General features: G+C 44.9%; 1 protein-coding gene across 9 annotated transcripts in view; it reads left to right on the top strand.

Moving 5' to 3' along the window:
• The first annotated feature begins 1785 nt into the window (after positions 1–1785).
• Positions 1786–12285, top strand: part of Bin3 (bridging integrator 3) — a 37164-nt gene continuing 26664 nt past the window's right edge. Inside the window, exons 1-2 of one of the 9 annotated variants that reach the window (XM_071610572.1) lie at positions 1808–1867; positions 3064–3206. Coding sequence is in view for 1 of the 9 variants with exons in the window: in XM_027926975.2 (XP_027782776.1) it covers positions 1860–1867 (8 nt within the window). In the remaining 8 variants the exon portion in view is untranslated. Of the gene's footprint in view, positions 1868–3063; positions 3207–12285 lie in introns of all 9 variants that reach the window. The other 8 variants (XM_071610574.1, XM_027926975.2, XM_027926970.2 and 5 more) reach the window with 8 other exon arrangements.

Here is a 12285-nt window from a genome sequence, read left to right as displayed (position 1 = left end):
AATGTGGGAGACTTTGGTGATGTTATCTTGTCATTCATTTATAGAGGAGGAGACCAAGGCCAGGAGAGATGTGACTGAGGTCACATTTTGTCTGAGGTCAGTCATGTTGTCAAATATGGAACTAGAACCTTGGTATCCTCCAGTCTTTTAGTCCAGAACCCATTCATTCTCATCCTACAAGATGTGTCTGCTACCTCCACTCCCATCCCTGAAACAGACTTCCCTTGGTATATGGCAGGCTAACATTTTTGGAAATATTTATCATTGCAGAATCCCTGAGGAAGACAGAGTATGGGAGAAGGCAGGATGTAGGTGGGGGAGCCATCCACAGGTGCTAAAGCACCAGGAGACTCAAAAACACGCAGCACCCCTTCCATCCATTAAATCTTCTGCAAGGCTGCAAGGACTGACCATTCTCCACCCATACTCTCTACCCAGGCTGCCCTTTGGGGACTTCTTTTCTCTCCAAGGCTGTTCTAGTGTTCATGTTGGCCCATTTCCTGAAAAATAACATGGTGATGAAGCTGATCTATGTGATGTGCTTGGGGAGCCACCTTTCACTAGAAAACTTGTTTGAATCAAACTGTGAACCCTTTTGAGTGGAAACAGAAAACACAAATTAGAGACTTGCCCCTATGTCCCACACTCTGAGCCCTCTACTGCACCCTAGTATGTCAGAACAAATCATATATCTCTTATTGTCTAGATCACTGCCTTGGTTGCTCCCCGGGCAGCTTATGAAACAGTTGAGGGTCATTTGAAGAATTTCAGAAAGCAGGTCTTTGTGGGGGCCAGCATGGACATCACTGCCAGCTCTTCTCTCTCCTTACTGGGCCTCAGTCCTCTTCTTAGCCATGGCAAGTTCCCTCTGTGTGCCTCCACACCCCTCATCTCAGATTCAGCTGGCCTGATTCCACCTCAGAGCTTGGTTTCCACAATGGCTCCTCCTGGAAACCTTCACTATTGCCCCACATGAGACTTAGGGGTCCCCTTACAGGCTGCCCTAGTCTTGTTATATCCCTTCCTGTATTATTACTGTAACTGCCTGTTTACTTCCTTCTGCAAGAAAGCAGCTCTAGGAGGGCAGAGGGCAGGATCAATACTTCTTTTGTGTGGCTGTATCCTTAAGATTTGAAAGATCCTGCAAAATTGCAGGAGCTCAGTTAATATTTATTAAATGAAGGCATAGAAAGAGTGGGACCATTCACATCATTGGGTCCTGTAGAGGAGACCACCGAAGGGAAGGACCAGCAGCTAGGGAGCAATCCTTACTCAGAGTCTTGTTGAGTAGATCTACATAATATTTCAGCCCACAAAGCACCTATTCTATTTGCATTTGAGCCCTGGGCCACCCTGAAGGAGGGAAAGATCTATTTATTGTAACACGCAATGCATGTGTGGAATATAACATTTAAAAACTGGAAGAGTACAGGGCAAACTGAGTCTCCCTCACACTGTGTGTCCAATGGATCCTTACCCCATGGACACTGCTCCCCAGTCTCAGGACTAGAAACCTCAAGACAGGTGATGAGCCTGTTAAGGACCCTTATTGGGAAGCGGAAGAGAATTTTGTGAGTCGGTGTCGACGGCTGAAAACGCCTCCAGAGGTCCTCCTGCCTCGGCGGCAGGCCGAGCCTCAGAACCCCAAGCCTGGGCAGGAGAGTCGCCAGCAAGGGAAACTCCGCGGCCAACACGCGGCGGCCAAAGGGTTAACCCGCCGGGTCCCGCCCTCCTGCCTGCCTCTTCCGGGCAGAGGGGGCGTGATTGCGTCACTTCCTGGAGACTGTCTGAATCCGGAAGTGATCCCAGAGGACCGAGTTGCGGCGGAGGACCCCGGCGGGCGGCCCAGGTTCGGGACCATGAGCTGGTGAGTGAGGCCGGGGCGACAGGGGATGGCTGGAGCCGCAGCCCGCCGTGCGTCTGGCCTCTGCGTCACTTCGGAGTCCCGGCACCCGCCCTTCCTGCACCGACCCCTCACCCCAGAGCCGGCCCGAGAGCCCCAGCTCCGGGGTCGTTCCTGGAGAGCCGCCTGCTCTACGCAGGAATCCCAGGGATACGGGCCGGGGGATGCCCTCAGCCTGGGACCCCGCGTCTGATCCTGTTTCCTACTCTGTCTCTTCCAAGGAGCCGGACCCGTTTCCTCCCATCTCCTTGAGTGAGGGACTTCCTTGGTCTCTCTTTCATTAAGTATCTGTTGAAGTAGAGTTGGTGTCTTCTTTGGCCCCCGAGAACATCTCTCCACCGCCGCCCGCCTGCCTCAGATTAGTGAACAAAAACTACTCGCCTTCAGATAACTGGTTTTTGCACCACTTTACCGTCTTCAAAAGATTAAAAGTGAATTTCCTTTGGAAGGGGCCAGAATGACAATCTACATTCACCCGCCCAGTGTGGGATTGGACTAGGTTTAAGTCTTTTCCGGGGCCATGACCCACTACTCTCCCTCTAAAATAGAAGCTTTGAACCTTAAGGAAACTGAAACCATGAGAATAGATGCCAAGGAGTCTTCAGAGTAGTGGAGTCACTACTCCAGTTGCCGCAGAGTTCTGTGATATTTGGGTCATGGTAGACACTTCATAATGTTTAGTGATTGATTTATTTTGTAAGATTCAGTTCGCAATCCCTGTTACTGGGTCTGGATTATTTACGTCCCCAGGAGACAACCATGGAGCTTCCTTAGAGGCTGCCTTGTGAGGGCTCTTATCTTGCCATCAGGCCCAAGAACCTGTATATTCACAACACCTGAACCTCAGGAGATCCACCTCTAAGGCACTTGCATGAATAATTTGACCCCCAGAAATGTGCAAGATGAATTAAAACCCAGTCACACTAATGTAGGGAACATGCTCAGAGTCTAACTTGTTTGTGCAAAGTGAGTGCATGATAATCAGTTATGAATAAATGAAAATAGTAGATTATCCTTCAGGAAGGATTTTGCCCGCTGATGTTTGGCCATCAGCAGAGACCCACCCCTGGCCACAAGCAGCTGATGTCAATCAGTGTCCAGGCTAGCTCTCTAATATAATATTCAAACCATTTCTGACCCCTCCTCCACCTGCTTCTTAGCCCAAGATTGATGGGCAAATGTCAGACAGTCAGCAGCAAGAGAGGGAAGCCTGGAGAAATCCCCTGATAAGCCCCAGCTGGAGCTGCTCCTTTTCCCTCCGTCTTTTTCTGCAGGAGGCCAACAGGGGCTGAACCCTAAAAAGGTAACTTTTCTTGTTATAACCTGGCTAGTGATGGGCAAAGTTCCCTTTCTTCAGTTCCCTTAGAGAAATTTCTTTCTTAAAATGCTGGACTGGGTCTCCCAACCTTGTAATATACCACTCTTTATGCAAAGTGTACAATATGCATAGAACATCAACATTGGAAATTTCTCACTGTTACATTCTGAAAGCCCAGCCTACCCCAGAACAATGGTTATCCTTTGTGCCCCTAGGCCTTATAAGTATGATAAGGTATTATCTTGTCCTCTGCATCCTGAATCTTTGGAGTTCTCTTGCCAGATTTTTTAAGTAAGAAGCAGAAAGTCACATGCTTTATGTTGTTTTGATTGGCACTTACAAATTAAAAAACTGAATTCATCTTTTCTTCTCTAATTGGAAGAACAATAGAACAGAGACCACTGAAGGTAAATTATTCTCTGGATGAGCTGAGGCAAGTTGTTTCCTCTTGTCTTGCAGAAAGTTTCTAATCTGAAAAACTAGCCCCCCATTTCCTAAAGTCCATGAGGTTGGAGAAAATTGAAATTGGCAGCTGTCTAACAAACAGGAGCTGAGATTTTTGTGAAGTAGAACTAATTTACCAGTATATGCACATCTTGGTACCTCCTTGGACTGAGGGTCACAACCAAAAGGGTGCTTTGTCCCTCAAAGCTGAGATTCCTTTCTTTTCCTCCTTAGAGGGCGCCGACGTCATATCTTGCGTGGACCCTGACCCTCTCTCCATGTGAGGGGACCAGCACCGGCGCCTGGGCACACAATTACACTCAGTTCCTAGCTCAATGGCTGGCAAGGGGACCAGGGCTGGGTGCTTCTGATTCATTCCCAGAGTGGTTTTCCTGCTCCCAGAATGAATCCATCCATTCATCTGAGACTGGAATTCTCAGTAGGGGAAGAGACCAGAGTGACGTAGAGACATCATGGGAGGCTGATGCCCAAGGTCAAGTTCACCAAGTACATGGGCTATGCCAGCTATAGTTAAATAAGGCCTAGGGGCACATGGCCCATGGTCCCCAAAGGGTAACCATTGTTCTGTTATAGGCTGGGCTTTCAAAATGTCACAGTGAGAAATGTCCAATATTGATGCCCTATGCACACTGTGGACTTTACGTGAAGATTGAGAAGGTTTTGTTCTCTGCTTCCTCTGTGCAGGCAGCCCGCCCACCCAGTTTATTTAGTGGGTACCTGCTGCCTTACTGCATTATCTACCCATTTGCCTTTCAGCAAGACAACTCAGTGATCTCTCTTACCGGGAAGAAAGCATTCCATATTCACATCTTAGATCACTGATTCATATCTTGACCCCAAGCCAAATGCTTTCCCCTCCCTCTCCCCCCTTTTCTCTCTTCCTTCCTCTCTCTCTCCCTTCCTCTTCTCTCTACTTTTGTATGTTTGTCTTTATTATGGAATGGTGAGAGAATTAAGTAGAATTAAGTGTAATGATCTTAATCTAATTTAGCTGTCTCCAGGAATAGTAGCCTTCCCTGGAACCATATACCTAGATGATCTTATGACAAGAAAGAACACGGGAGGAACTCTTCCTATATCTAGGGGTCTGGTAGTTTGAGAAAGAAGGAAATTAGAGGAAGTACAGAAAAGTTTGGGAGGTAGAGTGCTGTGTTCAGGTTCTGGTTTGGTTGCTCACTGTGGCCCATCAACCTTTCTCTGTGTAGCATGAAATAGATAACCCAAGCACACAGTCTGCTGTCCTAGTGGCAGAGTTAAAAGAATGGAGTCTGTCTGCAGATGTAATCCCTTTCTGAATATAGGCTCTAGTTTGCCCCTTAAGTTTGGGTATTCCTCAGGTTTGGTCTGCAGCTCCCAATCCACCCTGCAGTCCTGAGGGTAAACAACTGATATTCTACTGCAGATTGTGTTGCTAAGGTGGGATGTTCTGTAGGTTAGGTGTAGTAAATGCATTTCTCATTCAAGATCTTTTTATCTTAACAGTGGGTTTATTAGGGTGTAATCCCATCATATGTTGAGGAGCATCTGTGTAATGTGATGCATGTAGATGATTCTCAACAAATATTTGCTAATTTAATGCTTATTAAACATTTACAGTATTCAGAGGTCTCTGTTAAGTGTTGGGAAGGCATTTGAAAGATTATGAGTCAGACCCTGTCTTCAGCCAGTGTCTGCAAAGTGCTAGGGAGTCCAAGGAAGGACATCTGATCACTGAATGTCAGCATGGTTTCAACAAGAAGGACTTCAAGTGGGAGATAGAATTTTAACTGGACTGTGATTTATCAAGCACATACCGTTTCCATGGCGAATGAGAGAGGGATCTGGCTACCAGAATGGCATGGAAAAGGTGTGTGCAGAGAGATGTATTGAGAGTATTTGGCGCAGACAGTCAGGAGGCCAGTTTGGATGCAGTGAATAATGGTTGAGCAGAGGCTTCATTGGTGAGAATTGGCATTCTTAGCTTGGGGCACATTTATAGTGCTTTCAGTTCCATGCTGAGAAATTGAAATTGAGCCTGGCCTTTGGAAAATTGAAGGTTCTTGAGCAGGAAAGTGGCTTAACAAAAGAAATGATTTATTCAGATTATTTGGCAGTAGCCTGTGGGACAGCTCAGAAAAGAGAAAGAAAGGAGCCAGGGAGGCCAACTTGGACCAAAACTTCCAAAAAATGTTGAGCACACTTGCGGTTAGAAATATCTTTGGACATTACAACTCACATGCATGCATTTCAGTATATGTGCAATATACCCTAGTATGTTCTTTTTTGTGTGTTTTAAAGAACAACTCACCTCAGTTACTTTTATGACTACCTTTGATATGTGTATATAATGGAATAATGTAGGTAGACTAAGTGATCTGTGTGCCCTGGCTTCAAAAACCAGCACTTGGGGGGGGGGGGGCACAGAAGCTATGTGATACTGTTCTGCATGGACCCCAGTTAGAAAAATAACTATTCAAACTAGAAGCTAGCTTTTGATTCCAGCTAGCTAAAGATAGTGTTGTTAGTTTGGTTGCTTTTGAAGGGTTAAAATGAGAAATCCAGAGGGGTAGTTGAAAAGAACATTTATCCAACACTTTCCAGAAAAGAAAACCATAGGGACAAAAACCCATACAAAGACTTCAGTCTCATTGAAGTTCTGACTCTATTGCTTAAAGACCTGAAGCAAGTATGGCTTAAAGTTTGAATTTGACAAAGCCATTTGGTAGATCCGTGAATAGTTACTATATATTCTCTATAACTTTTTGAATGTTTGCAGTATTTCATACTTTTTATTTATTTTTTTTTTTTTTTGATCATCACCAGGGCAGACCTCACTTTCCATCGCATGAGAATGGTTGCCCTCTGGCCAGGGCCCGCGATGATATAGGGAGGGACCAAAAGTCCCGCAATGATATAGGGAGGGACCAAAAGTCTGTTTCCGTCCTCAGCCCTGCTCCTTTTACCTCCTGCTTCCCAAGGGCCATACTTTCAGCGGAGAAGAGGGAAAGGGTAGTGTGGGAGCTCTTCATCAGTTCCTGGGGGTAGGAGACTGAAGTGAGAGTGAGATTAGAGAGAATGCCTTAGAAGTGGCACTGCTGGTCTGGTGCTCTCAGAGTTCCACCTGGGCACTGTGAGCCTATGGGTGGAAATGAGGCCATCTGAGCTTTTTCTCTTGCTTGCTGAGTAAGCAGAGCAAGCCTGTCAGCTCCGAATGCCTTATGTTTTCTTCTTATAAAATGGGGAAACCCGTTTCCTACCCCTCAAGTCTTAAAGATTAGAATAGAATAGGTGACAACTTGTCTGTCAGATACTAAGAGTCTCCTGCCTCCTTGAATTTCTTGTCCTCCAGGTGTTGCTGCAGCAGCCTTCACATTTCTGTCGCAAATTCTTCCACTGTTCAGGAGGAAGTCACCACTCAGGTTTAAACAGTTGTATAACTTGGGCCTGGTTATGATGCATTATGGAATGGGACAGCTGCTTGTCCTTAAAACAGAAGAAATAGTTTCAGATTTCCTAACCATTCACTGCAGTATACTTATCTCTTTGTGACTCAGTGCAGTCACCCCTTCTGGGCCGTGGTGTGATCTTCCTCACCAAAATACCCTCCCCCACCCTCACAGCAAATCCTTACAGACCACTTACTGAAGCTTGGGTGCTGTTTTAAGCATTAAACTCTTAACCTTCACAGAGACCTTGTAGAGTTAAGTAGATTTTCATCCCACTTCATAGACAAGGAACCTGTAACCTGGCAAGGCGAGGGAACTTGTCTTAAGTCTCAAGCCAGTGATCAGCAGAGCTAAGATTTTAACCCCAGCACTATGGCTCTGGAGTCCATCTTCATCCAGTGAAGTATAGGAGGGGACCACTTCAAGTGAACTGATGTATCAGAAGCATAGGATCTGGCAATAGTAGATGCTCAATAAATGGTCACTTTAATTAGAATGTCCCCTGACTCTCACATGACCTAACATCGTGTGATTCATTCTGTCTGCTTTTCAGAGGGCATCCTGGGGAGCCATGGGGAAGAAGGGATCACAGCTGAGCCCAAGGATTGTTCTGGTCACAGTAACAAGTCAGCCAAGTCACAGAGTCATGCCTTTTATTTTTAAACACACATGCACCCCTCCTCGGACTGATGGCAGGTCAGGGTCATGTTCCATGTGCTCTGGTTTTGAATCCAGTTAATTAGGCCAGAGGCTGTGGTCATGGGCACTGAGATGAATGGTTTCAGCTCAGGTCACTGCCCCTCTGAGGGGGTCTCTTATGTCCTCGCTCAGACTGAACTTTCCCTGGCCCTTGGCATTGCGGCCAGCTGGCCCTTCATCTGGAGAGGATGGATCCAACAAGCAGCTGTTCCACCGGAGCCAGATGACTACATAAGCCCTGCCTGGCCCTGGCCCTCCTGCTTTCTCTCTCAGATTTTTAAGGTGGCAGCCTCATAGGGCCTGAGACCAGAACAGGTGGCAGCCCGAGGACAGAGCCACAGAAGGACCGGGGCGGGGGGGGGGGGGGGAGTGGAGGGCCGGTCCTTGTAGCCTGCAGAAGCTGCTGCCTTTCGCCCACCTTCCTGCTCTTGCCGAGACAGTGACTCAGGCCCAGACCACTCCCTGGGGAGCCAGGATTTCAGCCACTATCAACCACCGCCCACTCTTGCTCAGCCCTCCCTCCCTTCTCACCTCCCTTACCTCCCCCAGCAGTGTGCATCTCTTGCCCAGCCAGAGATATCAGAAGGGTACCGGGCAGAGGAGACTGAGTCACTTCAGGGCTCTTTCCCCCCCAGGCCGAGACCAGACTCACGTTCACTAGAAACAAATTCTGGAAGCCAAGTGAAGACAGGGAAGCATGTCAAGCTATTAACCTCGCTCCACTCTTCTTTGTAATGGGAGTGGAGGACTCTCCCAAGAAGGCAGGGATGGAGAGATCTGCCGGGGTGACCAGGGGATCCCCACCCAACTGCCATCTGGGTCTGCCTCTTGTCTCTGCCTCTGCAGTAGAGGGGGTGAGGAAACAAAAGATTGAGAAACCCAGCAAATTGAAAATGCAAAAGAGCTGTTTTTGTAAATAGACATTACACAAGAGCAGGAGCATTTTTGGAAAGGTTTTACTGAGACAGACAGAATTAGCCAACTGGCATCATGCTGCTAATAGAGATATTTACTGTTTGAAAAAGTATATTTGTAGCTTTGGAGAACATCCTGTTGACTTTTCTTTATTGTGAAAGAAAATAGAATCTTTTCCCCCCTTTCCCTCTGTACACACTGAACTTTTTTCCTTTCCTAAGGTGGGGCATATTAGGGGCTGAGAGAACTGTTTTCTCCACTTTGTTGCTGAGACTAAAATATCCCTTCTCCTGCCCTCTGGTGCTGATGTTTCTGGAAAAGCAAGCAGAACCAAGAAGGACTCCTGCTCTGGAGGCAGAGACCAGAACCCTCCTGATTTCTCCTAGAGATTCTCTGGGGAGCAAGCCCCGTCTTCTCACTGGACCTCTGCTTACCCCCACCTGCCCTGCACAATGCCACAGGGAGAACACTGAGGAAAGCTGGGAGAAGGAGGAGCAAAAGTCCTGCAGCCTCATGGTCCTCCCTGCCCTTGAGGACCATGAGCGGTGACCCGTGTGACCCAGCAGTGCCTGGAGATACTGCTATGCTGTCACTCTTGCTGCAGCCCTCAGAAGCAGCAGCTGTTTCCTAGGGAGTCCCACATGCCAGCATGACTTGAACCACAGGGCAGGAGAGACGTGGAGCCTGGTGAAGTGTAGTTGGGTTGCTCTTTTCTCCTGCCTTCTCCGTGCCACCTCTCACTCCACTTCATTTCAGTGGCAGAGAACCTGCTCTTTCCATCAGGGCACCTACCTACTCCAGTTGTCTGGCAATGTGTCTGACAGTGAGATGTGTCTGGCAGCCTCGGAATAAACCCACGAGACTCCTCTCCCTTCATATATCCTCTTTAAAACATTTCCTGTTGACCCGTGCTCCAAGAACTTGTCCAGGCTCTACTTTTGAAGGCGGAGGCCAGCTCTGTTTTCTTGGTCTCCGCTACATGTGCTGTTCCTCAACCCAGCTGACTGGGGTTTGATCACATGGGAATTAGGAGGCCAAAGACATGGATGTTACTTTTGTTGGCTCTTTATGTAGCCTTATCTAAGAGTGGCTTTTTTCAGGAACTTTAAATCACAGTTTGGTGTTTTTCAAGGCCCTAGAGCAATGCACTTATTTTACTCATTCATTTAATTATTCAGTGCTTTCTATGTGCATAAACTGTAGTAACTGTAATCTCCATGAAATCATTAAGTCTGTCTTGTTCATCCTGATGTCTGTAGAACCTAGCACAGTGCTTGGCACAAAAGTGGTCTTTGATAAATATTGATTAATTATTGACCCATGAAAAGACTGGCAGTAGCACTGTGCCTAGTACAAGTGCTTTGCCAGGGTCACAAAGAAGCATTATATTCATTCCCTGCCTTTGAGGAACTAGGTATCATAATCAGAAAGCAAGACATAGACACCTCAAAGTTAATTAGCCTGTACCCTTTGCCAAGCAGAGTCACTTCAGTAATGAAAGGATGGCTTGATATTGGGAAGTATATTTGCACCGTTTATCACAGTGATGGGTCATAGGAGAGAAAACTGGTCACCTACATGCATACTGAAAAGCAGAAATGCAATCTTTGTTCTTGAACTTCTTGGACTGTATAGGTCAAGCATGGAGGTATGGTAGCTGGTGTCAGGGCAAATGTACCAGCAAGATAAAATGAATAGAAGTCCTTAAAATAAAAAATTCTGTGGAATGTCCCTAACATGGATAGGGATTAAAATTCCATGGACTGCATCTAAGATGTGTAGAACTAAAAATTTTACATATAGATGTTACTTTGGGATCTTAATATTTAATAAAATAAATGTAGAGACCTGTATGAAAAAAACCTTAAAACCAAGGGACATAATAAAAAGACTTAAATAAGCAGAAAGATATATTATATTCTTAAATGAGTAAGCCTAATATTTGTAAAGATGTAGGGTCTTTTTTCTTTCACGCATGTGTGCGTGCGCGCGCACACACACACACACAGAGCTATAAATACAGTGCATTTCCAGAACTACTAAACATATTTATGGGGTTTGAGTGGGGAGCAGGGGACACATAAGATGATTTTGAAATTTATCTTGAATTACAAAAGAAAATAGCTCAGAAATTACCTAGAAAGGAGGGATTCACTCTACTAGGTATTAGGAGCTTTTTAAAATCTAAATAATCTATGTTATTGGCAAAAGAGTCGGTTGGTTTATGATATGGAATAGTAGAAGTATTTAACACTGATAAAATGGTTTTTCAAAGTTTTTTTGTTTGTTTTGTTTTGTTTTGGGGGCAGGGGTTACCAGGGATTTAATTCAGGGGCACTCAACTACTGAGCCACATCCCAAGCCCTATTTTTAATTTTTAATTAGAGACGGGGTCTCATTGAGTTGCTTAGTACCTTGCCATTGCTGAGGCTTGCTTTGAACCCACAATCCTCCTGCCTCAGCCTCCTGAACCACTGGGATTATAGGCGTGTGCCATCCCACCTGAATCAAAGGTATTTTTTAAATAGTATTAAAACAACTGGTATTCATGCACTCAAAATAATTTTTGAATTGAGTGAAGATTTAAATATTTTTTAAAAATTAAATTAATATGTAAATGGAAGGAACACAGAAGAGTCAAAATAATCTCAACAAAGAACTACAAAGTTAAAGGAATCACTCCCCAGTATTAAAACTTACCTTAAAGCTACAGTAATTAATATATTGTGGTACTGGCACAAGTCACTGTAACTATAGGCATGCACCACTGCACCTGGCAGAAATTTTTAATAAAACAAGTGAGAAATTGCTGACTCAAGAGAGTTAGAACTATACGAAGGATACTTTTTTTAGTATCTTTAAATTTATTTAAAAACTAAAAAATTTGATTCTAAAATGGAATACAGCCAGGTGTGTGATGCACACCTGTAATCCCAATGACTCAGGAGACTGAGGACAGATGATCCCAAGTTTGAGGCCAGTCTCAGCAATTTAGCAAGACCCTATCTCAAAATAAAATTTAAAAGGGCCAGGGATGTAGCTCAGTGGTACAGTGCCCCTGAGTTCAATCTTTAGTACAAAATAAAGAAAACTTTAAAAATGGAATACAAGTTGTAAAGTGAATGAAGTACAAGTGATAAAGGTGAGCATTTAAATCAGTAGAAATCAGTCTGAAATCAAGCAAAGCATAACAGCATTTTTCAAATGGTCCCAAAAGCTACTAATCCATTAAGAGAATAAGATCAATTTTAAGTAAGAGTGATGATTGTTTGATAATGCAGTTAATGAAGAGGAGGAACAGATCATATGAAAACACTGATAAAACATTGAAATTTCTGGTAGATTTAACATTAAAGACATAACAAAGATAATAGAACTCATGATATGCCCTCCTACAAGGACATCAATGACAAACTGGTTACTGTCATTAATAGAGAGCATTGAAGATTAGTCACTGTACAAAAAATCTTGAAATGTGCCCTGAAATCTTATAGTTTGTTTGTGAAAGAAACATGAGATTTTCCTAAATTTTACAACAATCCCAAAATTTATATTTATAC

The sequence above is a fragment of the Marmota flaviventris genome, chromosome 3 (genome assembly GCF_047511675.1).
Source record: "Marmota flaviventris isolate mMarFla1 chromosome 3, mMarFla1.hap1, whole genome shotgun sequence".
Taxonomy (NCBI): domain Eukaryota; kingdom Metazoa; phylum Chordata; class Mammalia; order Rodentia; family Sciuridae; genus Marmota; species Marmota flaviventris.
The sequence above is the reverse complement of the archived record's forward strand: the minus strand, read 5'-3'. Positions and strand labels throughout refer to the sequence as shown.